At 33.8% G+C, this 24,616-nt stretch overlaps 2 protein-coding genes across 3 annotated transcripts in view; one reads left to right on the top strand and one right to left on the bottom strand.

Moving 5' to 3' along the window:
- LOC106459760 (type I inositol 1,4,5-trisphosphate 5-phosphatase-like) overlaps positions 1-14,711 on the top strand; it is a 104,881-nt gene extending 90,170 nt beyond the window's left edge. The window contains exon 16 of the mRNA XM_013919414.2: positions 9,163-14,711. Coding sequence (XP_013774868.2) covers positions 9,163-9,344 — 182 coding nt within the window. The 3' untranslated portion in view covers positions 9,345-14,711. The remainder of the gene's footprint in view (positions 1-9,162) is intronic.
- A 3,810-nt stretch (positions 14,712-18,521) lies between these two features.
- The window catches only part of LOC106459758 (leucine zipper putative tumor suppressor 2 homolog), a 48,655-nt gene continuing 42,560 nt past the window's right edge, over positions 18,522-24,616 (bottom strand). For both annotated transcript variants that reach the window (XM_022386307.1, XM_022386308.1), the window contains one exon: positions 18,522-19,305. In XM_022386307.1, coding sequence (XP_022242015.1) covers positions 18,619-19,305 — 687 coding nt within the window. In that variant the 3' untranslated portion in view covers positions 18,522-18,618. The remainder of the gene's footprint in view (positions 19,306-24,616) is intronic.

The raw sequence follows: 24,616 nt of genomic DNA, 5'->3' as shown, positions 1-24,616 counted from the left end.
CTCCTATCACCTTTAGTAGACACTTGCTTATGGTCAATCATCACTGGTTTTGACTTTAAGTGGATATTTTTGGTCTAGCCAGTTATACTACCTCCATGGGCTTCCATATACTATTCTACCAGTTTGATCATCTCATCCAAGTCTTTTGGTGCTCCCTCCTTTAAGAATGGTGACCTGTCAGTTGAGCATGTGATCATGAACTCTTCTCGTATTAGTAGATCTGCCAATCCCTCAAAACTATTTTCACACTTGGCCATTTCAGTCGTCTTGTGAAGTATCGCTGTAGACGTGCCACAAACTGAAATACAGTTTCTCCAGTGTCAGGTTTGACTTCTCTGAACTTTCGATGAAAACCTTCCTCAGTAAATTCATAGCATTTCAGCAAAGCCACTTTTAACTTGTCATAGTCCATGGCACCTTCTGATGTCATGCCTGCATACATATGTAGGCCTTTTCCTGTGAAAAATGGCTGAGACAGACTGTCCAGTTGCATTTGTCCCAGTTCTGACTTTGGGCAAATCTTTCTTGTCTCTCCAGGAAAGCATCCATGTCATCTTTCTGTTCATCAAATTTGAGCACTTTGGGTCAGCTGGCCCTGACCCCATTGTTATTCTAGGTGTCCTTTTTCTTTCTGTTGGGTGAGCTTGGTGATCTCAATTTGTGCTATTATTTTTTTTATTATAGCCTCTCCTCTCTCTCGCTCTCCATTTCCAGTCTTTCCTTTCTCCCCTTTTCTTCTTTCAGTCTTTCTCTTTCCTTTTCATCTTTTAGTCTTTCATCCTCACTTCTCTGTCTATGCTCTTCTCTCTCTCTATAGTTCTTGTTGCTTAACAAATTTTCATAGATCACTATTTTTTAACCCAAGCCACTCACCTCTTTCAATCCACTTATCAAAATCTGTTGACACGGTTATATAGCGTGATTGTAATCTCTTCACAATTTTTGCTACCACTACAGTTTTGCATATATAGGCCTACTTATTTCCACTGTCATTCATGTTTTCTTTTACCACTGTTTACTACTGTATAATCCTGTCTGAGTTTTATATATGTGTGGGCTGGAATTTTTCTACAGTAGGTGTCTGTGACTTGTTGGCGATAAATTCAAACAATAAATGGGCAGCACACAATCCACTTGTTTTAAAATAATATGTTCAAAACAATTCAAACATATGTACAAAATTCTTTACACTATAGGATATCACAGTTGTATCTAAAACTCTAAATTATTATCTTTTCTTGTCAAAGGTCCATTCAGGCTGATTCAATTACTCTAGAATCCATTTGACAAGACAAACTATTTTTCTCTGCTTTGTTTTTTAGTGTACAATCTGTGATAGATTCACTTATGTTACTCCATGGGTTACCACAGTTATATCTCAAACTTTAAGTAACTGTCTCCATTTTTCGTCAAAGTCCACACAGACAGGTTAAATTACTTATTCTCCTTATATCTACTTAACTGTGAAACTCACTTTAAAATATCGTCCGTTATGGCTAATCACTTACATGCTGGCTAACTTCACATTTTCTAACCTTTTTATGACTGGACTTTACTTGACTTGTGCTCGCTTGGTCGACTATATTTGTACATTGTTCACTGAGGCCTTGAACTTTCTATAAGCTACATGAGCAGCACTGTAATATAACAATACTTGCTTACTTAAGGTAATGAGAAAAATACCAAAGGTTCGAGTAACTTGATGTCAACAATACTACAAAATTTGAAACACACACACACAACGTACGACTCTTACCGAGTTACACAACCAATCTTGTCATAACTATTGCCTTTAAAATATATACTTTGAACTCTTTCTATTCTTTTATTAAATAATTTTAGAAAATGCTTCTCTTACTTATATTGAGCACTTAGGTACAGCACATTCCCTTCACTTAACCTAAAATACATCAGTTAGCTACAAAAACACATTATTATGAAAAGTAAATAATCATTAAATATTAAGTCACAAAATAAATTAAGTAATAATGCTTACACTAAACAGTCTTGTATATCCAACAGCATTCCAAGCTACACCCAAAGTTTAAACACCCCTTACCCTTCCCACGTGCCGTCTGCCAGTTTTATCAAATGAAAAGCATAAAATTTCACAAGTCTCAGTATCAAAATGTGCATGTTTTGCCAGATTCTAGCTTTACTCTCCACCAACCTAAAATAGCTGCAGAATTTGGAAAGTTATTTCCCTCACTTAAACTAAAAGAGATACGATGCTTACGTAAAGGTGGTCTTGTTGTTAAGTGCGAGCAATCTCAAGAATACGCAGATATCTTGGCCCACTGGTCCAACACAGCATTTTGTGGTAACACAACCATGCACACTTTCCAAGACACGTACCAGCTCTACATGTTAGTAATTAGAAATATTGGCTTTGATATTGAAGACAGTGAAATCATTGATGAATTGGTAGCAACAGGATACAACCCCATGAAAGTAGAGGAGATCACCTCCTTCAAAACAAAGCAAAAAACACCAGTGATAAAAGTAACACTAGATAACAAAACACAGTATGAATCTTTACTTTCCAATGGATGCACACTTTTCTTTAGAAAATAGATAATGCATTACATGGTGTTACAAATGCCAAACATTTGGACACTCAAAACCATATTGTATGTCAGCCACCACGTGTAAGACACTCACGGCCACACGATGTGGAGTGTTGCACTAACAAAATATCACAAGTCACTTGTGCAAATTGTCAGGGCCCACATGCCGATAGTTACAGAGTGTCCCCCGATGCCAATAGATTAAAAACCAAGTATTATGTGGAGCAAATGCTAACACAAATATTTCACAAAGTCCAACTTATACACTTTTTCAAAATCCTCCACTTTTTCCACAACGTAAAGAGCACTGTTATTAACAACATAGCAACATGCAACTAAATTATTTTACTTTACAACCAGCAAAACAACAGAACTCACAACACAACCAACCATTCCTGTTCATTGCCACTTGTAATGAAACCCACACCAACCCTACGTATGCATCAGTCACATCCCACAACACCAAAAAACCTGCATACACACACAAACAGAAAGAAAAAAGGAACTAGGAAACTACACTGTAAACATGTTAGGTTTCCTCACAGAACTTTGTGAGATCCCACCGCTATATTAACTACCACCAACCTAACACACTGAATTATTAGAACACATGTGCACCACAGCATAATATTTCTTCAGCTTACCTAATCTACGACCACATCACATTACACCACATATACAAACACAGAGTGCATAAAAAACATTAAACACAGTCATCCAAGGCAGAATAAGTACCATAAAATCCGAAGTTCTTGAGTTAAACAGAGATGCCGAAACAGACATAATCATCACTTCAGAAATATTAGCAAAACAACACACCAATATAAACATACTAGGATTCATATCTTACTCTATGCCAGCTACAGCAAACACTAAAGGTATTGCTATATGCAGTAAAAACTACGCATCCAAATTTGCAAGTATGAATCAGGACCTAACAGTTATTTCGAAACAACTTTCAGTAACACTATTTCCCCAACTTTCTATTCATCTAACCAACAAGTAGTTAATGGTTCATGTTGAAAATAACCCTCAGTTATATATCTTGAGTTTCTTGGCCACCAACATCAATGATAGCAACCTTTCAAACTACAACAACATTTTAAACTGCTAGATCACTAAAAATTAACATCCTCACAATCAAAACTTCCACTCATGACCAAGATGGAATCTGAAATATAATTGTAATGAAAGCCTCCAATAACCTCATTAACACATTTAACCTATCACTGTTAGCAGGATATTTTCCAAACACATGGAAAAAAGCAATAATAACAGCTATTCTAAAAAAAACCTTAACATCACAGCTAACCCAGAAAACTTTAGACTTATTAGTCTGCTTAGTTGTATAGGAAAACTAATGGAAAAAAATCATAGCCCAAAGACTCCTCTACTACTGTGAAACCAATAATCTCCTTGAAATTATACAAAACTCATTCAGAAACAAGCGACAAACCATTGATCGCCTTACATGTCTTACAGAAGCCGTATGCAGATCTATTAAAAATAACCAAGCCTCAACATGGGAAAAGCTTTTGATAGTGCATCACATAATACCATAAGATACAGAATAAACTCAATGAATATTAACCAAACAATAACAAGGTGGATCTCAGACTTCTTAACTGAACGTACAGCCACAGTAAATTATCTCGAAAACTTTTGATATCACAGCAGGAGTACTGCAGGGCTCTGTCCTGCCACTGTCACTTCTCTTATACATTATTTTTCTGGAATTAACATACATCTATTTCTCCCAATTTCTGACAACATTGGTGTCTGGAGTGTTTCCAGAAATCCATTACTTGCTGCAGAACAATGTCAAAAATGATTACATGCTATTATAAAATGGTGTAAAGATTGGCAGGTCCTTCTAAATCCACTCAAAACACAGGGCATAATCTTCCATCATAGTCTAAACAAACATTTTAATAAATGGAAAGAAGTTAAATTAAAATTAGACAGAATAGTGCCAAATTTCTTGGCATAATCTTCGTCAGGAAGTTTACATGGACAGAACACATAAGGAAGCTACATGAATCAGTTAGCAAACAAATTAATCATTTAAGACTTGTTACTGTACAAAATAAAGGATGCTTATCTGAAATTATCCTAAAAATATATAAAACATACAGATGCCAAGTCACAACATGTCAAACAGACTCTCAACAAACTGCAAATCCAACAGAATAAGAGTCGTAAAACTAGCCCTTAGACTTCTAAGTTACACCCTTACCAAATACTTACACAAAATAAGCAACATCCCTCCACTTAAAGAAAGACTGTACAAGCTAGCACACAAATACTATAAGAAAGCAGAATCAGGAAATCCTCTCACAGCATCATTACTGACTGTCTTCTAAATTAGATTTTAAAAGTATGAGTTTGTTTTTCAGCGTAAATACTTTTCTATGAAAAATAAAGTTCAATTTATTAAGTTAATCACAATTAGTATTTCAACTTTGAGAAAGGGATGTTATTTGAAATACAAGCCTAACAGAAAACAAACCTTGTCATTTTGAACTGAACAGAAGTTATTTTAAGACTTTGTTGTCGAAGTGCATGAAGTACTCTAGTTGTAAGATTATTTTTTGATGCTTCACACAAAATATTATTTTTTTTTTTATTATTATTATTATTATACAGGATAAAAATACCAAGTTTAACATGCTTGCACTGTGCATAAATACTTTTTGTGTGTGTGTTTTGTGCATGGGTTTCATGTTTTAAACTATTACTTATTTCATTTTTTTAGCACAAGCTGGATTTACCTGTTAGCACTCACTTTTTACTTTATTTTTCTACCCATATGGATACTGTGTTTACAATAATCCATGCTAATCACCTACTTTTGATCTAAATCTCTAGCCATTTCAGTGCTCTTACAGTACAACTAGAGAAGATCCTGGTTTAGCCTCTCTCTCCCTAATGATCTTCACAGCATATTCATTCTTCCTCATCGATGTTTATCAAGTGCCTTTTCAGCTGTGTAAATATACAGAAATCCAAAAGTGCAAAATTGGGTAACTTAGTAGGTATTATGTTTTATACAGGGTGTCCCAGAAGTCTTGACCCATAGAGAAAATAGACATTGTATTCTTAAAATTAAACAAACACATTTCTAATGTCAGTTGTACATATTTCAGGAAAGAAAATATACCATATTGGCACGGTATATCAAGAACTGATATGTGTATGGCTGTTAATGGCATGTAATTTGAATAATAAATATATAAAGAATAAATTGGGTATTTTTTTCCTATGGGTCCAGACTTCTGGGACGCCCTGTACAGAACAGCAAAGATACCTGTCATGCATATATCTCCATATTACCAACACCTGATTGTGATGTTCTGAGATTCCAAGATGCTAGTTTTATAACAATAATAATACTAATAAGAATTATCATATTTTTCTCTGCAGTTGTAGTTTATTATTTAGAGAGAAAGTATCATTTTGTTTGCATATAGTGAAGTTTCTTTGCACTCCTTTGTATGTACTTAATAATAGGATTTTGTACCTAAACCTCTTACAGTCAGACAGGTAAACCTGTGCTTTATTGAAATTCATGATTTACTTCTAGTTGTGTGGTTTGTACAATGCAAATCATATATATATATATATATATATATATATATATATATACATACATACATACATATATATATGATTTTATAAATGGCCTTTGTGCATCAAATTACAACTTGTGGCTAGTAGTGTTATTGATGGATGCATGGGAGGTTTCAAGTTTCAAAATTTTTTTTTCTTTTATGTTTGTTTTGAAGTTTATATTTTGTATGTGTGGCAGAAGACCATCTATGTTTTGTTCTTTTTTTGTCTTGTTCAGATTTCAGTTAACATCAGGCAGTTTTTCAGTCTTTGATTTTTTTCATGTGTTTCACCTCTTTCCTTACCTTTTGAAGCCCTATTATAGCCCATTATATTTTTAGAATGAGCCACAATATAATACTTGTCAATTCTACAAAGCATCCAGACTGATACACGTGTAACATCACTTCTTTGGATACTGCATGGCATATTTGTACAATTGAAACAAATGTGTGATTATATATCATCAAAATTTACTTATAAAGCCATAACTATTTTTCTTCTTTTTTTTAGTGACCTATAAGGAAGACAGACAATTTTTCTAATAGTGACCCTAAGGAAGTCCAACAGAAGTGTTCTAATAGTGACCATAAGGAACACAGACAAACGTTCTAATAGTGACCGTAAGGAAGACAGACAAATGTTCTAATAGTGATTGTAAGGAAGACAGACAGAAGCATTCTAATAGTGACTGTAAGGAAGACAGACAGTAGTGTTCTAATAGTGACTGTAAGGAAGACAGACAGAAGTGTTCTAATAGTGACCACAAGGATGACATACAGAAGCATTCTAATAGTGACTGTAAGGAAGACAGACAGAAGCATTCAATAGTGACTGTAAGGAAGACAGACAGAAGTGTTCTAAAAGTGACTGTAAGGAAGACAGACAGAAGTGTTCTAAAAGTGACTGTAAGGAAGACAGACAGAAGTGTTCTAAAAGTGACTGTAAGGAAGACAGACAGAAGCATTCTAATAGTGACTGTTCTTCTGTCTGTCTTCCTTTGTTCTAAAAGTGACCGTAAGGAAGACAGACAGAAGTGTTCTAAAAGTGACCATAAGGAAGACAGACAGAAGTGTTTTAAAAGTGACTGTAAGGAAGACAGACAGGAGTGTTCTAAAAGTGACCATAAGGAAGACAGACAGAAGTGTTCTAAAGGTGACTGTAAGGAAGACAGACAGAAGTGTTCTTAAAGTGACTGTAAGGAAGACAGACAGAAGTTTTATAATAGTGGCCCTAAGGAAGACAGAAAGAAGTGTTCTAATAGTGACTGTAAGGAAGACAGACAGAAGTGTTCTAATAGTGACTGTAAGGAAGACAGACAGAAGCATTCTAATAGTGACCGTAAGGAAGACAGACAAAAGCGTTTTAATAGTGACTGTAAGGATAACAGACAGAAGCGTTCTAATAGTGACCATAAGAAAGACAGACAGAAGCATTCTAATAATGACTTTAAGGAAGACAGACAGAAGCGTTCTAATAGTGACTGTAAGGAAGACAGACAAAAGCGTTTTAATAGTGACCGTAAGGAAGACAGACAGAAGCATTCTAATAGTGACTGTAAGAAAGCCAGACGGAAACATTCTAATAGTGACCACAAGGAAGACAGACAGAAGGGTTTTAACAGTGACCCTAAGGAAGACAGACAGAAGTTTTATAATAGTGACCCTAAGGAGAACAGAGAGAAGTTTTATAATGCTTGTATATGCTTTATGATCAGCTGTTTACCTCAAACCTTTTAGGATCTTACACCCCATAGATTAATCACTTCTACTTATTATCCATTTACACTCTAAAATCAGTTATTACCTACAAAATTTGAGGATTTATGCATTATGACCTACTATTGTTTATAACCATGCATTTTTTTAATATTTTTTTTTATCCTGAGGCCACTTATGACCATTGGGGCACCTTAAATGCTGGTTATTTTCAAGCAGATTTACCTGGTGGCACTCATCTCCTTTCCAGGTAGCCATTCTTAATTTAATAGTGAAAGACTAGAGGGAAGGCAGTTAGTTATTCAACACGGATAGTAATTTTTTTATTAGAGACTGAAGAGTTTTGAGTAGCAACTGTCAATTTAATCAGTGTAATTAATAATTAGTGTGGGGAGAAATATATTTCATTGTTGATGTTTTAATCATGAATCAAGATTATGAGCAGTCAGTTTTTATCTACTAAACAAACTTAATGGAACAACACAGAGATTGGTATCACCAAATTCTGGTTATTATCTACAATATAAATCATTATTAACTTTCTCTTACATACACCATAAACTAATGGACCAGCACAGAGATTAGTGTCACCATATTCTGGTTATTATGTGTAATATAAATCATGCTAACCTTCTCTTATATATCGTAAACTAATGAACATTTTCAACAACTTTTGGAGGCTATTTATGATCTAAGACATGCTAACTATTGCCTACAATTTAAACATAGAAATCAAGGTTTCCACAAAATTCTTTGATTGTTTAAAATCTAGATTGTGCTTACTTACACATACATGATACAGCATAGAGATCAGAGGTACTTCAGAAGACTGGTGGGTATTTAAGATCTGTATCCAACTTAGCTACTGTCTTAGTAGCACGTAACCTTGTAGAATTAGCATGAATATGAAATCTGTCACTAGTTCTTTTGACTAGTTAGATTATGCCAAGTAACTAGAATTATTAAGTTTATGTAACTGCACACAAACCAAAACTATTACAGGATTATGGTAGTAATTTATGACTTAAATCATAGTAACTTACTGTAATTCTTACCTTATGTGATGGCTGAATACTGAGATAAAGATCACCACAAGATAATTTACAGCCTACATTATAACTTATCTACTATCTTTGTATTTCATAAACTGATGTAATAGTGTAAACAGTACTGGAAATGTAAATTACAGTTGTTTCGCATTTACAGTAATTATACTGGTAGTATTGAGAACTTGGCATCTTATGACCCAATATCTTATTTGTTTCCAGAAAATGAGAGGTCAAATGACCATCTGCCTTCACAAGTTCCGTTGTTGGACACGTCAAGGTTTGGTCTTCCAAGAGTTGGACTGACCATGTCGCCAGGTCCAGACTCTGGAACTGTGACTCGCTACATTCACGTCAAGTATCCTGGGTCTCCTGTGCAGATCTTTCGAGAAACTACAGTGTGAATATTGTCAGCTGCTTATACTTATGAAGATCAGTAAGGTTATGTAAAGCATATGCCAGAGTCCAAAACTACCATTGTCAAATGGTCTGTTTTCATTATATATTTCATTGGAGGAATTTCCATTTTTGGTTGCTTTCTTTTAACTTAATCTTTATTTTGGAACATTTTTAAAATATACTGAAGATTACTTGTACTAGCTTTCATGGGGCTTTTAAGCATGAAACATGTTTTGGATAGTATTTTCAAAAATCTCTTTTGAATGAAAAGGGCTATGTGTTCTCTTTGTGCCAAATAAAAATTACAAATACATGTTATAAGTAGAAAGACCAGAATTGGAATAGTTGGTTGTCATCATATTTACTTCATTGATTATTATCAAATACAAGTCTTTATTACTTTGGTAATTCTATTTGTGACATTTAAATTATGTTTATAAGACGTCTTGTAATAGTTTTTAGGACTTGATCTTGTTGTCGAAGAATTTAACCACTTGACGAAGGTGCCAAGTAAGGTATGTGTATATGTTTTATAATTTTTCTTTTGTCTTAAAAAAATTTTTCAATGGATTATGACTGTCTGAAGCAGACAAATATGGTTTATTAGGTTTTGTTCCTGAAATATTTAGTTATTTGTCTAAAAAAAACTATATCATATAATATCACCTTATTAAAACAGGTTATTTCTGAAAATTGTAAATATTTTGTCATTTTAGAATCAAATTCTATTAACTTGAAATAGTAGTATAAATTGTACGTGAAAAAATAGCTAAGTGTTAACAATGTTAACTAAAATATATTTGATCAGCTATTAAACTCAGACCTACGAGTTTCTGAGTTACTGCTTTAACATAAATACACCCAATAATATGTCGTTTGAGGAATAATTATTTTATGCATAAATGCACTGTTTTAATTATAAACTATTAAGTTTAGTTGTAAGATAGCAGTGTATATGAAATTATAAAATTTGTATTTTTTTTTCAGACATCTACATCGTATTTTAATAGAAGGTTTCATGTTGCAACACTGAGTATCTTTGTATAATTGGACAATCATGGCCCAGTGGATGGTGTGGATTCTAAATTGGCACTCCATTAATGTCAAAAACTTAAAATAAAGAACATGCTCTGCATTTTAGGGCCATGACAGTCAAATCTCACTCTTCAATTAGAGTAGCCCAAGAGTTGGCAGTGGATGGTGTTGACTAGCTGCCTTCCCTCTAGTCTGTCACTTCAATATTAGAGACGGCACAGATGGCCCTCGAGTAGCTTTGTGCAAAGTTCAAAGAACGAGAACAACTTTGTATAATTAAAATATCAGAAAGTAAAGAAAAGGGGAAAGCAATGCATAAATTACATTTTTGTTAGATAACATCATCCAGTGTATTCCCAGTGACAGTAAATGATTTATTCCACTGTGGAACAAACAGTACATACTTTATATCTGTAGATATATCTGGTCAATGGACCAACAGCTTGAGGTGAAATAAAAGTAGAATTGTGATTTAGATGTCTGAAAATTTTAGAATTTTATGCTTGTAACTCTCAGTGTGAATTTAAAACAATACTTAAATGGAAATATTAATGTTATTCTTACTCTTTCCCAGCATAATGTTTAGTTGTGAGCTTGATAGAGCAGTGTCCCTATCCTTAGAATTTTCTTTAAAGTGTTGTATTTATCCAATATATGCAACCATGAATGAAGAGAAGTATGTATAATAATAATTTATTGGTAATGTACAGTATGCGAATTTGTACCAGCGATGTCACTCTTTCATTGCTAGATTTGTTGTAAAAACTAATTCATAGATTGTATATTTATTTAATGTTTATTTTCACCCACTAATACTACAAGTTTCAGAAGCTATAAATAATGTCAATTGACTTTAGAATCATGGTTGGTTTAATATATATCTATAACCTTTATGTGCCATAAAAATTGGACTAGAAGGTCCCATCTTTTTATTAATGTATTATTATACACTTAGTACTTATTTGTAAATTGTGCTAGAGTCTTAGTAATGTTTTAACCCTTTAAACCTGTAATTACACTTAGGTTCACACTGCAATTTTTTTTAGCCTTGAGTTATTGGAATATTTGTATGATGTATGATGAAGATTATGAGAATTTCAAGCTAATGAATATTATCCTCCTTTTGGGGAACAGAGGTAATTCCAAACTTCAGGAGAAGTTTTAAATCATGGCATAAATAATTGGGCCCATTGTGTATTATCACGATCTGTTTCAGTTCAAATTCGACAAGGTTGTAAACTTTAAAAAAAAAGTATTATTCTAAAACCAATCTGTCCAAAAAATATTACCATGACCATTGTGTATTTTGCTAATTAAAATTAACTAATTCACTGCATTAACCCTTTCAATAATCTTTTTTTTTATCTTTCTTATGGTGTTAGATGCCATATCTGCTTTTATTTGTTCAAAATCTGTTTTTGTCCTTTGAAATGCCTTTATTATCATAAATAAACCTTAATCTTTTGAACTCTTTCTTAATTATGATAACTTTATTCATCTCTCTAGAAAAGTGTTAACCTAGCTCTTTAAGACCTTGAAAATGCTTTGATATGCTAGTGAATATTGTCAGGATTGATCCTGGTGGATTACAATCCTACACCCACTATTTCTGATTAGCTAATGTGTAATTCACACAATCCAAACTACCTGATTTGTTTTATAGTTAATAGATAAATGTAAAGACTTTAAATAGGTAAATGTCTGTGTTTCCTCTTGTTTTAAATTCACCATATTCGAAGTTATTTTAACTCCATCTGGTCTAGATAAAAACAATGTTTTTTACTGTAACTTAATATAGGGTTTTAATCTTTATTGATTTTTTACAATAGCGATCATTAATTTGGGTGTAAATAGTTTAACATCGTAATTAACATGTAAATAAACACATCCATATATATATAAGTATACTTGTTACCCCCAAAACCAAAGATTCAGTGTACTTGTATGCTCTCATCTCATGTATTGTTTTAAAATGTGATTTTTTGAGTGTTTTTTTTTAATCGGTTATTTTAGGTGACTTTGAAAGAATGTCATGGGAAGTTTATTTTTTGTGAACTAAAGTTTCAAGATTGATATGTTTCAACTTGCATATATATATATATATGTGTGTGGAAATTTTTAAGATTTCTTATTTTTAGGAGTATTTTCGAAAGGATCATAATGTTTTAGCAACAAAGCTATGAAAGGAGAAAGGACAGGGGAACATTTTTTTTTTGTCTTGAGTTTACCATTTAATTGTTATTATATTTAACTGCAGCAAAGGACGTTTTGTGACTTAAGAATAAAAATATGAAGCTTATCTCTTTATATCAACTTCAGGCTTTTCCACAAATACAGCTACTTGGATGTGAGTTAATTTTCATAGTATTTTACCTTAAGAAATAAATATCATTTCTCCAAGAATTGTAAGATAAATAGTGTCAAAGAAAAACTTGAAATAATTGCTATCATTATTTTCACTCTACGCTTTATTGTTGCAATACCTGTTGTTACTACCATATTTGGTGCATGCTTTGCAGCTGTAGTAAATTAGTAACTTGTTGATTACTGTAATTACTAGCTCTGAAGGAGAACTCAAAATAGATATATGTATTTACTAAAATCTACAACTTACATTAACTTCTTATACATCTTGAATTTGTTCAGAATTTTAAGAATAATTCCATTATTGTGTTCATATTATGAGGTTGAGCTTCACTGAAAAACTCTGAAGATTTAAAGGTGGAAGGAATGAAATGTCAATGTGTTTAATAGCCTAGTGCATTATTACTTTCTTAAACTTGTCTCTTCTAGCCGAGATAATTATTTCAGTGTCATGTTTTTATGTTGCTTACTAAGTATACATCTACTGTCATTGTCACTATTTCTAGTGAGTATGTCTACAGACTTACAACGCTAGAATCCGGATTTCGATACCCGTGCTGGGCAGAGCACAGATAGCCCATTGTGTAACTTTGTGCTTAATTACAAACAAATTTCTAGTGAGAGCCCAGCCTGACAGGTTTTTTTTTTCAGTTATTAGAGTATCATCGATCCCATCAGTGAAAAACTGAACTTTGCCATTTCAGTCTCTGACCATTTAATAACTTCTGACATGCATAAGTTACCATTTTAATAAAAGTAATTTCAAACAAAATGTACATTAATGAACACAGTTTAAATGACTAAGGAGATATGCTAAATGTAAGTTTGTTGCTGTGATATAGTTTGGAAGAATTGAAAATAAGATAAATGCTGATAATATACCCTATTGATAAGAAATCTCCAGTGTAAAAGATTCAGAGTACATCAGTAAGCTCTTCTCCATCTGAATTTGTCTAACCATTATTCTTGTAATGGAATAATACACTTCGGCTATGAGAGCTAAATAGGCTAGAGTTCATAGACGTTAAGAGGTCGGTTTTAATAACGCTTGTGATGAAGGTTATTTGGAAAGAGGTGGAACTAAGTAGAAAACGTTTTCTTTACTCTGTATTGTGTGAAATGTATTATATATTCATTATTGAAAAACATTCCTAACTTAACTTTCGTGCTTGTAAGACTAGAAAATTGTGATTGCCACCAGTTGAACTATGGTCTAAAGATGTTTTTCTCATAATTTCTGTTAAAATAACAACTTGAAAGTGAAATGGGTTTATAGCTTTGATTAATGGAAACTGATAGTCTGTTAAGTTTGCGAAGGTTGAGAGTGTAAACTCGAGACTACAAAGTGTTAAGTCTCTCCAGACTTGGAATTATCTTCTTAGAGGAGTTTCCCACCAACCACCCATATTTGAGGCTCTGAACTTACCTTTCCTTTCCTTGTTTTATATAATATAAAATACCGGAATTTAATCTTTATCTTAAAGAAACAAACATGAGGTTAATTAACCCTTATTCTTCTCCTCTCCAGTTAATGGACTTGTTCTTGTCAGTTTCTGCAGACAAGTATACTGTGGCATTGATTGACTTATGATGTGTGTGTTGTAGTTAAGCTTCTAACTAAGATAACTGACAAATAAGATATAGTAGATTTGGGTGGAATAGTGGTACCACCTTGTGGCATCTTTAGAAATAACTATTAGAAAGAAAGATGTATAATAGAGCTTTGTTGCAGCTGGAAATATATATGTATATGTGTTTTTTTTTTGTTATTATTTATTCTCCATATTGTCTCAAGGTACAAAAATTTTAAACAAGTTGTTTCCATGTTAGTGTTTGATGCCTGTACAAATATTTGGTTTATCTAGTCGAAGGAGAGAGATTTCAACAATGTTCTGAACTTTTACTGTTTTGTTATTAAAATGTATAATACCATGCTGAAGAAATGTAATAAAGATATAAACCATAGAAACGGAGGCTTCTGATTTGTATGTGTTTGATACTATTGGTACAGTTTAAATGATAACTTGAAAATTGATACTAAGAAGACTTTGTGAATTGCTCGAGTTTTTCAGCTTCTGTGAAGTACCCTTTCCGAATATCCCCTTTTCAGGGGGGTTGTGACGTATACTTCCAAACATAAGGTTAACCTATCGGTGTTGCACGTCAAATACAACAAAATCTACAGCTAAAATTAGAATGATGTGCCTTTACATAAACTCCAATACTTCTTTAATAGCAAAGGAATTAAAATAGCTTTAAAAATATTCTATATTAAGTCAGGTCTCAGTTTTAATGTTGTACAGATATTATTGTATATACTTATTTAGAAGCTGTGAATGTGTGTGCATTAGCGCAAAGCAGGGTTTTAAATTTTACAAGTACGTGAAGATACTGAAAAAGTAAAATATTGGAGTATTTGTTTGGAGAAATACTCATAACTTGAAGGTAAATAAATAAATGTATATGAATATTGAGTATTAATTGCACTTTATAACAACGACGATCCAGGTTTCGTGCTGCCTTTGTAACTACTTCCTCTATCGTTAATCGTATTCATTGTGATGACCATGATTAGCAACAGTTATATGACACCCAGTTTCTATTGTAATAAACTTCCTAGACCACAAATCTTCAATTTTTCATAGACTCGTCACTGTGTATGACGTCGACTTCCAAGACTGCGTCTAAGCAGATTAAATGCACAGAAGAAGCCTATAGAGCTCTTCTGGGGGACTTGACAGATATTTGGTTAGAGCACTTCGGGGGGGGGGGATTCTTGACAAATATTTGGTTGGAGCTCTTCTGGGGGACTTGACAAATATTTGGTTAGAGCACTTCTGGGGGACTTGACAAATATTTGGTTGGAGCTCTTCTGGGGGACTTGACAGATATTTGGTTAGAGCACTTCTGGGGGACTTGACAGCTATTTGGTTGGATAGGATTGCAGTAATTCGAGTTTTTTCTCCAGTTTTTTATTTTATAAAAATAACTTCATTTCCAGGTGGGTGTGGAAGCTTAAAAGTTTTCGATAACTTCAAATCCTTGTTCATTATCTTATTAGCGTTATCAGGAAGTAGACCTATGCTTTATCGCAGTGGCTTTTTGAGTTGGGGGGTTCTATTTTAATTAAATATCCACTTTGTAGACGAGGTCGTTTCTCCAGATTAGCTTGGGGTATGATTTCAGTCCCTTATGGTACGAGTTTTTCTTCATTTTCAAAATTATGTGTTGTTTGACATCGCACCGTTTAGCAATCTAGTTACAGGAATATTGTTTCTTAAACGGGGATGTGCCACTTTATTGTAATCATAAGTCTAACCTGGCCACGTTGAAAGTCGAGAATTCTCCATGATCCAAAAAGGTTAAACTGGCGAACACGGGTCTGTGGCGACACGTCACTGCATCACTATATGTAAATCATTTTTACAACAAACTACACAAATTAAGACTTAACTAGCTATCAAAAGAGGATTAAATATTTTAATGTATAAACATACATGGATCCATAAGATAACTTGCTAATAAGTGTTATACGGTGTGTGTGTGTGTATATAAATGGGTTGAGAGCTGTGTACCTTTAAGTGTCTCCATCTACTTGGACTTTCTTTCATTACAGGCATTTATCAATCAATTTCCTAGGGGCAAGCTCTTCGAATAGTAACTTCTCCTTATAATGGTTGAGTATACGGTAAAATGTTATAAATTTTGTGTCACTTTTTTTGTACCCACTGGCAGCTTTGCCTACAACCGTGTGAACCAAGTCTTAATTGCATTATTGCTTTATGTAGGACACAAAATGGAACAATGGATAAAATCTTGTCGAGACAACTATTCATTCTAATCAATTAATTGAATGATAGATAACATCATATTAGTTTAAAATAGCATTGTAATGATATATTAAAAGCAATTTACTAGTGCTGACTAACAGTTGCAGGTCATCTAGTTAGGAAAGGAAAAATAATTATGTTACTTCAAATTAATTAATGTGTAGTGCTGACTAATGGGTGGAGGACATCATGTTCGTACCAACCAATATCATTATAATCCGTGTCGGCCTTAGCAACCGCGAGGCCTAAAGTAGCAAGGTAATCACGCTAACACAAGCAAAGAATTTTTTTTTTCACAATTAAGATTCAAATTAGGTGCCTATTATTTTAAGGGATTAAATAACTATGATAGAAGTTTTATTTGTATGAAATATCGCTAGGCCCCAAACAGTCGCTTGCCTTACTTATGCTTTAAAGCCGGCACCGGCTGAAAGACATTTTGTTAATTGAAATCCATGTGGTAATTATGTTCCTTCAAAACAATTAAATATGTATAGCAGGTGTAAGTGCCGCAAACATTATTTTAGAAGTCAGTCAGTCTTGACTGTAGCTAGTTTTTTACGGGTAAACATTGTCTTTGACTTTATTAACCTTAAACACACTAAGTGATTATAAAGAGCACTTCATATTTAAAATGGTTATGTTTTTATATAGGAATAAAATTTTACTAAATGGTACATTAATAATCCAAATTTTTTTATTCAGGAAAGTTTGGATAAGATACAGGATGTTTTAAAACCGTATTATATTGCATACCTAAAAGGCTTTTCTGGCATACCAGACTTGCTATTCTTTTCCAAAAATACGAGAGTGACGATTTGAATAAATACCTGACCAATACTTAAAAGTAGCTCCATTTAGGAGTAGGCCTGGTATGCAGATTTAAACTAACGGAAAGCATACTGAACACTTTCTTCGACAGTTTAACTATTTTATCATTTTAAATATGGGGGTTTCTTGTATATCCGCCCTACATTTACTTGAACACTGTATATTTTCAATTTTAAAAGGACAAAATATGTCTTAACTCGAGTACTGTTTAAAGAATTACTCATCTATTAACATGCACATTTTTATATAACTCGTAAAAAAAGCGCCGATATGTACAGAACTACTAGGTTCCACAATAATTAATACCTTTGGCACAAGCTATCAACACTGAGTTCATCGCACTCCGACCCTCAGAAATAGCACACTACTATTTGGTGGAGAGCTGCAAGACCTACAAAGCACCAAGGTCGCTGACAACTTTTAATTCTGGAGTAAAACTCCAGTTTCTTAGGATGAACAGAATTATATATATATATATAATTAAAATAGCACAAACAGTAGATACTTAACAATCATAGAACACGCCATCACACACACACACACACACACAGTGTGAATATATATAGTTTGTGTTCAGAACTTTGAATAATGGATTCGTTTAAGTATATTGACAGATGACAAACATGTCGGCCAAGGCCATTTATATACGTCATTTTTCTCCACCTCGTCATTTTTCTCCACCTCGGTAAGTTGACAAATGACGTGTACTAATATGAGATGAACCAGCCATGTCAGTAACAAAATGGCCGATAAATTAGCTCATTTTAAGAATAAAATAATGTGATCCATCACGTGAAAGAAAGTACAAGTGATCCTGATTTCTTTCTAGTTGTGTCGTATACTGGTTTTTGGTCACTAATCTTCCATCTTAAAATGACACTTAGCTTTTCTGTTTCCGTACAAAAACGTTGACCCACACTAACTAAAAGTATTATTAAAAACGCATCTTTGAGCAACCAAGATATCTCAGTGGCGTAAATAAAAACAATGAATTTGCATTGTCATGCAAAGGTTGGTTTTAGAGAATGAATTTATAAATTATATTTCAAAAGTGGAACTCCATTCTCAGAGGAGTGTTCAAAACATAAGCTGAGAATTTCAAGACAGTTTTTCCCTATCAAGTGAGCAAATTGGAATCCTTAAGTTATTGAAAAACTAATAATTAGCTAGTGAAGCATAGAAAATACCATAGACTTTACCATGTAACAACTACTGTGTGTCAGCACTGAGACTCTCCTGCCAAAGAATTAAAATCTTTTACTCCTCCCAACTCTAAAGTCATATGTTCTAATTCCGACTCCAAGGTTCGATTTCTTCTGTACATTTGAACATAATTTAATTGTAGCTGTTTCTGATATTTTATTACTTTTTCCTTCTCTTCCAACCACTGAATTCTTTCCTCTTCAATGTTGTCTCTTGTTATTTCTAGCTGCTTCCTTGATATCGCTAACTCTGAACGGAGCCGCTCCACTTCCTCCTTGAAGTGATTAAGTAAAGCCGTCTGGGGTTCCGAAGGACTTTGCGTTTGGCTACGAATGTTTTGTAACATTCGTTCTACTTCTTGTTTGGCGTGGCACACTTCCTCCCGACTCTTCATCAAATCTTCTTGCAAGTTGCCTATCTTCTGGTTTTTTTCTGTTAGTTGCAATTGCTTCTCTTTCAATTGGGCTTTCAATGATAACAACTCTGTTGCCCGAGTTGTTTGATCCCCTTGTGATCCCTTTAACTGTGACTTCAGCAAGGATATCTCGCCAGTTTTCTGACATAAAGTCCACTCTGTCTCCTCCAAAAGAGATTGACATTGGTCAAGTTCCTGTCTGAGAACGTCATTTTTCTGCTCTTCATTGTTTTTTTCTCGTCTTAACTCCTCAAGATCTGCCTGCATCTTCCTCTTCTCTTGCTGGGCCTATAAAAAAAAAGATAATTATGCATGACAGTTGCACTTTTTAAAAGTTGTTTTTTTTGTTTTTTTTTACTGTCATACAAGAAGGAAAATAAATTATGCTACAAGTGTACAAATCGGAAGTTAATCTTATTATTTTAGGCATAAAATATATAATAATCAAGACAATAAATCACGTATACCGTTTTAAAATATTCCATGTACTTGATAATCACCAATAATACTGGAACTTGATAACTGAAAGTGATGAAAATAATGTTCTTAGATCAAATGAACTCTTGTCAGACACGACGACTGTTGCCTACTGGCCAGTCGACCTTGGATGGTGGTCCAAGTCAATTCAAGAGAATCCTCAGTTTTCTAATGTGTGAGCATATAGTGAAAAGTAAAAGGTGTGGTTATTTAAAATCTCGCAAGCTGTACGATGATAATAGTGTTTTAAGTAAAATTACAATTAAACGTCAGTATACAGTACGAAGCATTTCTTAAGATTTATTAGCGGTTTGTGCAAGTGTCAAGTTCTTGTTACTGCTTAGAGTGCATGGAAGGAGTAATAGGTTGAAGTCGATTTATGGTAACCATGGTCTACATAAAACATTTGGGGTAATTAGTGTAGTTTTACTTTTCTCTCTGGTTGGTCAACAGTTAAGTTACTGATATTTATAACTTGTATATATAAATCTTCCAAGCAAACGACCTTTATCAACTAGAGTATGTCTTCATCATCGACACGAGCCTTAGACATAACCTCGTGTTAGAGGCAGAAATTCTACACCACACTAGATACAAATCCTCTTATCCGTAAGAAATCTGATCCTACGAAATGCAGCCGACTGACAGGACTTGGTTGTATCAAATTACTTAAGGCTAGGATCAAAAGTAGACAAATTAATGAATAGTGCTGTCGACTGCAATGCTTCGATCTGTTCTGAACTAAGTCTGTCACCCAAACAAAATTTCATCAGTAAATTCACTCCACCTGTAGAAGAGAAGAAAAAATAAGTTTCTAAAATAATTCGAAAATGCGTTTAACAGGTTCCAGTAAAGCTTTCCCTCCCTCAAATACTCAATCTCAAAAGAAGCCAAACACGTTCCAATGCTAACAAAGTCAGTTCTTTTTGTGGGGCTATCTGCGCTAGTAGTCTATAATTTTGAACTGACAGATTAGGGGAAGGTAAACTACTCTACAGCACTCATGGCCACAAAGTGCTTAAAACGATTTTGCAACAACGGAACGTAAACCCTGGAACTTTGGAGCCACAATAAAACAAACTAACCATAAGACCTTGATCAGCTCAAAATCTTACAAAATCAGTATTTTTAGTGTAATATCATTATTAAACCTTACATCAGGAATCGATCGTACAATAATTAGTGGCTGTTCTGGTCATCACAATATCCACCAAACGACAAGGAGCACTAAAATTGCCTACCTTTCAACGGTAGTTTTAGTATTAGAGTATTCGAAAAACACAACTTTTGTGTTTATCAATTCACTTTTTGCAAAGAAATCTTCATTTGAAAATGAGTTCTTCCTAACGTGTGTTGTCAAAATGTGGCGAGTGTATTGCCTTCTGTATATTAATTTACAATAGAGAAGACCAGTTTCCAGTACTAAACTAGTGAATATACTCTGGGCTAATATCCGAAAGTCATGTTTACCCTAGTCTCAGTTTAAATTGTAATTTTGGAAGGTGTAATGTTCGCATGAAATGCAAACGTTCTGGTTGCAGGCGCCATGGGATTTCTGTTGAAGTAAAAACGATCAGGAAAAGAGGTCGTCCAAAAACATTATAGTCCAATCAAAAGAGGGCAAGAAAAAAACTGCGAAGCACGAGGGATAATAAAATTCATTTGTTTTTCATGGTAACCACTTTCATCATCTAAGAACTTTGATCGTTCAGTGATTGACAGACTTATCTTACAAGACTGGTCAGACCTCAACCAACGAAAGTTAAAAGAAAGAGTTGATCATATATTTTTGTTTATGCTAAGTGCATATCTATTCTTCCAGTGCAAATCAAGATCAGAGTAGAATGGTCCTTAGGAAAAGTAACCTTGTTTTGGGAAGACTTCTTCCTCAACACCAAGACAACATTTTAGGAATTATATTGGGTTTTTCGAGGCACGAAATTGTGCCCAATCATGTGTAATTTTTGGTAAGAAGAATTGGTCTAGTGGGTTTCCCCAAAATTGCCACCAAAACACGAGAATCTCTGTACGATCGACTCGAGATTTTCTAGTTAAAAGAAAAGAATAATAAACAAATAGCGAGCTATTTCTTTCGAAAATGACACATTTTTCAATACGTTCGAGTACTGCCAAAGCATGTGGATTTTTATATTTTCACTTTACTTTTCATATATTAAATCAAAATAAATTATGTATACAAAAATTACCTATTTGATATTGTTGTTTTTTCACTTTAAAAACCTTTTTTTAGCTCGATTCTGTATCATTAGCGAGAAACCAATGTAAGTTATAAACACCGTACTTCTAAGATAGGATCGATTATTTACGAAAACGAACATGTAGTTAAAATTTCTTAGATACTTTTTTACACTTCATGGACATTATTTATATCAAGTTTTTGTTCCGAAGTCTTGTTAATAAAAGTCTAGAATTACGTCAAATGATTCTCTTTTGGCGAGTTCTTGGTAAACAGTTATTGTTGCGAGCATACTTTATCTTCATGATCTGACACTTCGACTTTTCTATCATGCAGGTCACGCCTTGCACGCCAACTAGTGGCGAACGTTCACCCAGCACTCATTCATTCTTTGGTCTATTCGACTGCACACCTTCATTAATTCTTTACCACTATTTTGTTCTATGCCAAAAAAGAGAAATAAAAGCTGAATATCTTGGTAGATTAAGCCCTTTTTATAACCTAGTGAACAGATGGTACCGCCCAGTTCTGTCAAAGAGTTCTTGTTCAAGAAGACAAAAGAAATACAAAGGCGGGAGAATCCACACAAGACTGCTGACTAAATGATGGAACGTCTTTTTTTTTTTTTTTTACGAATAGCTAATAGCATGCTACTTCGGGCTTTTAATTCTTGTTGCAATGGTATTTATTTACTTGAAGCTCGAAGAAATAATCACATCAATAAATACAAATATATGAAGGCGGGAAGGTCAATGGACAAGTGCTTCTTTCTATATTTTGTAGTGTGAAGACTGACACATTGTTTCGTGTTAACAAAATAGTAAGCCTAGAATCAATTAATTATTACAGACAAATATAAACGTCAATATGAACCGTTAATGAAATACTGATATAAGTTTAAAAACAGTGAGAACAAGGATCATATATAGTGTTCTAACAATTCCATCATTATATTAGAGTGATATTAAACACGATCTTCACAAACAAAATGACTCATGTTCACATCTAAAAAATATGTATCTGATTTCTGTAAAGAATTATAGTTATTATTATTTAGAAAATCTATATTTCTGTTCTCCACGTATAAGACAGAGCTTTAACACTACAGAAGTTCGAGAATATTGATAAAGGATGCATTTAATTGAACTTATTACAATGGTTAATTACTTAGTTTCCTATTTAACGCCCCCCCCCCAGTGGCACAGCGGTATGTCTGCGGACTTACAACGTTAGAATCCGGGTTTCGATACCCGTGGTGGGCAGAGCACAGATGGCCCATTGTGTAGCTTTGAGCTTAATTACAAACAAACCTATTTAACGTATATCCAGAATCTTGGACTGGATAAAGCAAACAATCTTCAGAACACAGAAACATGTAGTATTTTTAGGGCTGGTCCCTGTTTTTAATAAATGATATACTGTACAATTATATTAATGTTGTACTTCTTTAATAGTGTGTGTGTGTGTGTGTATATATATATATATATATATATGGGTTAAACGTGCAAACAACCCATTTTCTCTAGCTATCTGGCAATTCGTGAGATTGGACACACACACCCAGATATATATATATATATCTTCCGTGTTATATCTTGTGGGCACGTGACCAAATATCTGAAATGGAAACAAGCGGCTATTAAACTTCTATAGTATTACAAGCATGTAGCATCGTGACAACGTAACTATTTTCTGGTCACCAGGTGGCTTGCGTATGTTTGTTTTAAAGCAAAGCCACATTGGGCTATCTGCTGTGTCCACCGCGGAGAATCAAACTCCGGATTTTAGCATTCTAAGTCATCCTCAGGAGTCGTTGTAACGTCGAAACATGTAGAGTCGTCAACTTTTTGAAGGCCATAGATAGGCCTAAATAAAATATTTTTAATTGTGTACCAGTTTAACGTTGAATATTATTTATGATTTTAACGTCATTCACAAGTGCCAAAATACTATAATTGTTTATTGCAGGATGTTAGATAAAGAAGTTTGTGTACAGTAACCTTCCTTAGAACCGAGAAAGATGGTTCAAGACCAGAGAGAAAGACTATAAATATACAGAGATAAAAATATTTTTTAAATTGTGTGTGTGTGTATACATACACGTATAAAATGGCGCTATTAATTTATCTACTTAAATCATAGCCGGAGAAAAAGAGGTAGGTCGAAATGGTTGCCCTTGCCATTCTATTGGCGTATCCCTTGCGTTTCTTTTAATTTTATCTGGCTCTGATGGCTAATTAATTATTTTTTACGGGTATATTAAGTTATATCTTGTTTTTCTAGCTTCAGAAGCTTTACTTTTTGTCGAATTTTTAGGGAAAAAATAAACAAAGTAAAAGCAGATGATTTGAGCGGAGTTTCTACATGTATGGAAGTGACCCTGAACTAACAGGTTATATGTTAGGGGAAAAAAACGTTAGTATTGTATACCAAGAACTTGTTTTTCAGGAGATTTTTTTGTTGTTTTGTTTTTCTGTTTTACTAGCGGTTTGCATAGTACACTAGAAATTTTCCTCAAGTTTACGTTAAATCTCTACATAAAAGTTTTTCATTTCGACCGTATTAAATCTACCTTTTGTGCTTTTAGAGTCCTGAGGCTACATGCACAGGACAAATTAACTGAAACGCGCTGACTCCCTTTCCTTTAAATCTGCACAGTTCAACCCAGTTGCGATTATCACGTAGTTTGAACAAAGTTCAACTTTAACAATGTATGCTCAAACAATTTCAGTTCCCTCTATTGGACGTGGTCAACAACTTTACAGTCACAAATTGAACTTTCTACTACACAAAGGTTAAGAAAAGCAGCTATAGTATTTTAGTATTAAATTACGAGTTTGTGCGAATGCTAGTTTGTTTGTTTGTAATTAAGCACAAAGCTACACAACGGGCTATCTGTGCTCTGCCCCCACGGGTATCGAAACC

The sequence above is a fragment of the Limulus polyphemus genome, unplaced genomic scaffold (assembly GCF_000517525.1).
Source record: "Limulus polyphemus unplaced genomic scaffold, Limulus_polyphemus-2.1.2 Scaffold657, whole genome shotgun sequence".
NCBI classification, from domain to species: Eukaryota; Metazoa; Arthropoda; class Merostomata; order Xiphosura; family Limulidae; genus Limulus; species Limulus polyphemus.
The sequence above is the reverse complement of the archived record's forward strand: the minus strand, read 5'-3'. Positions and strand labels throughout refer to the sequence as shown.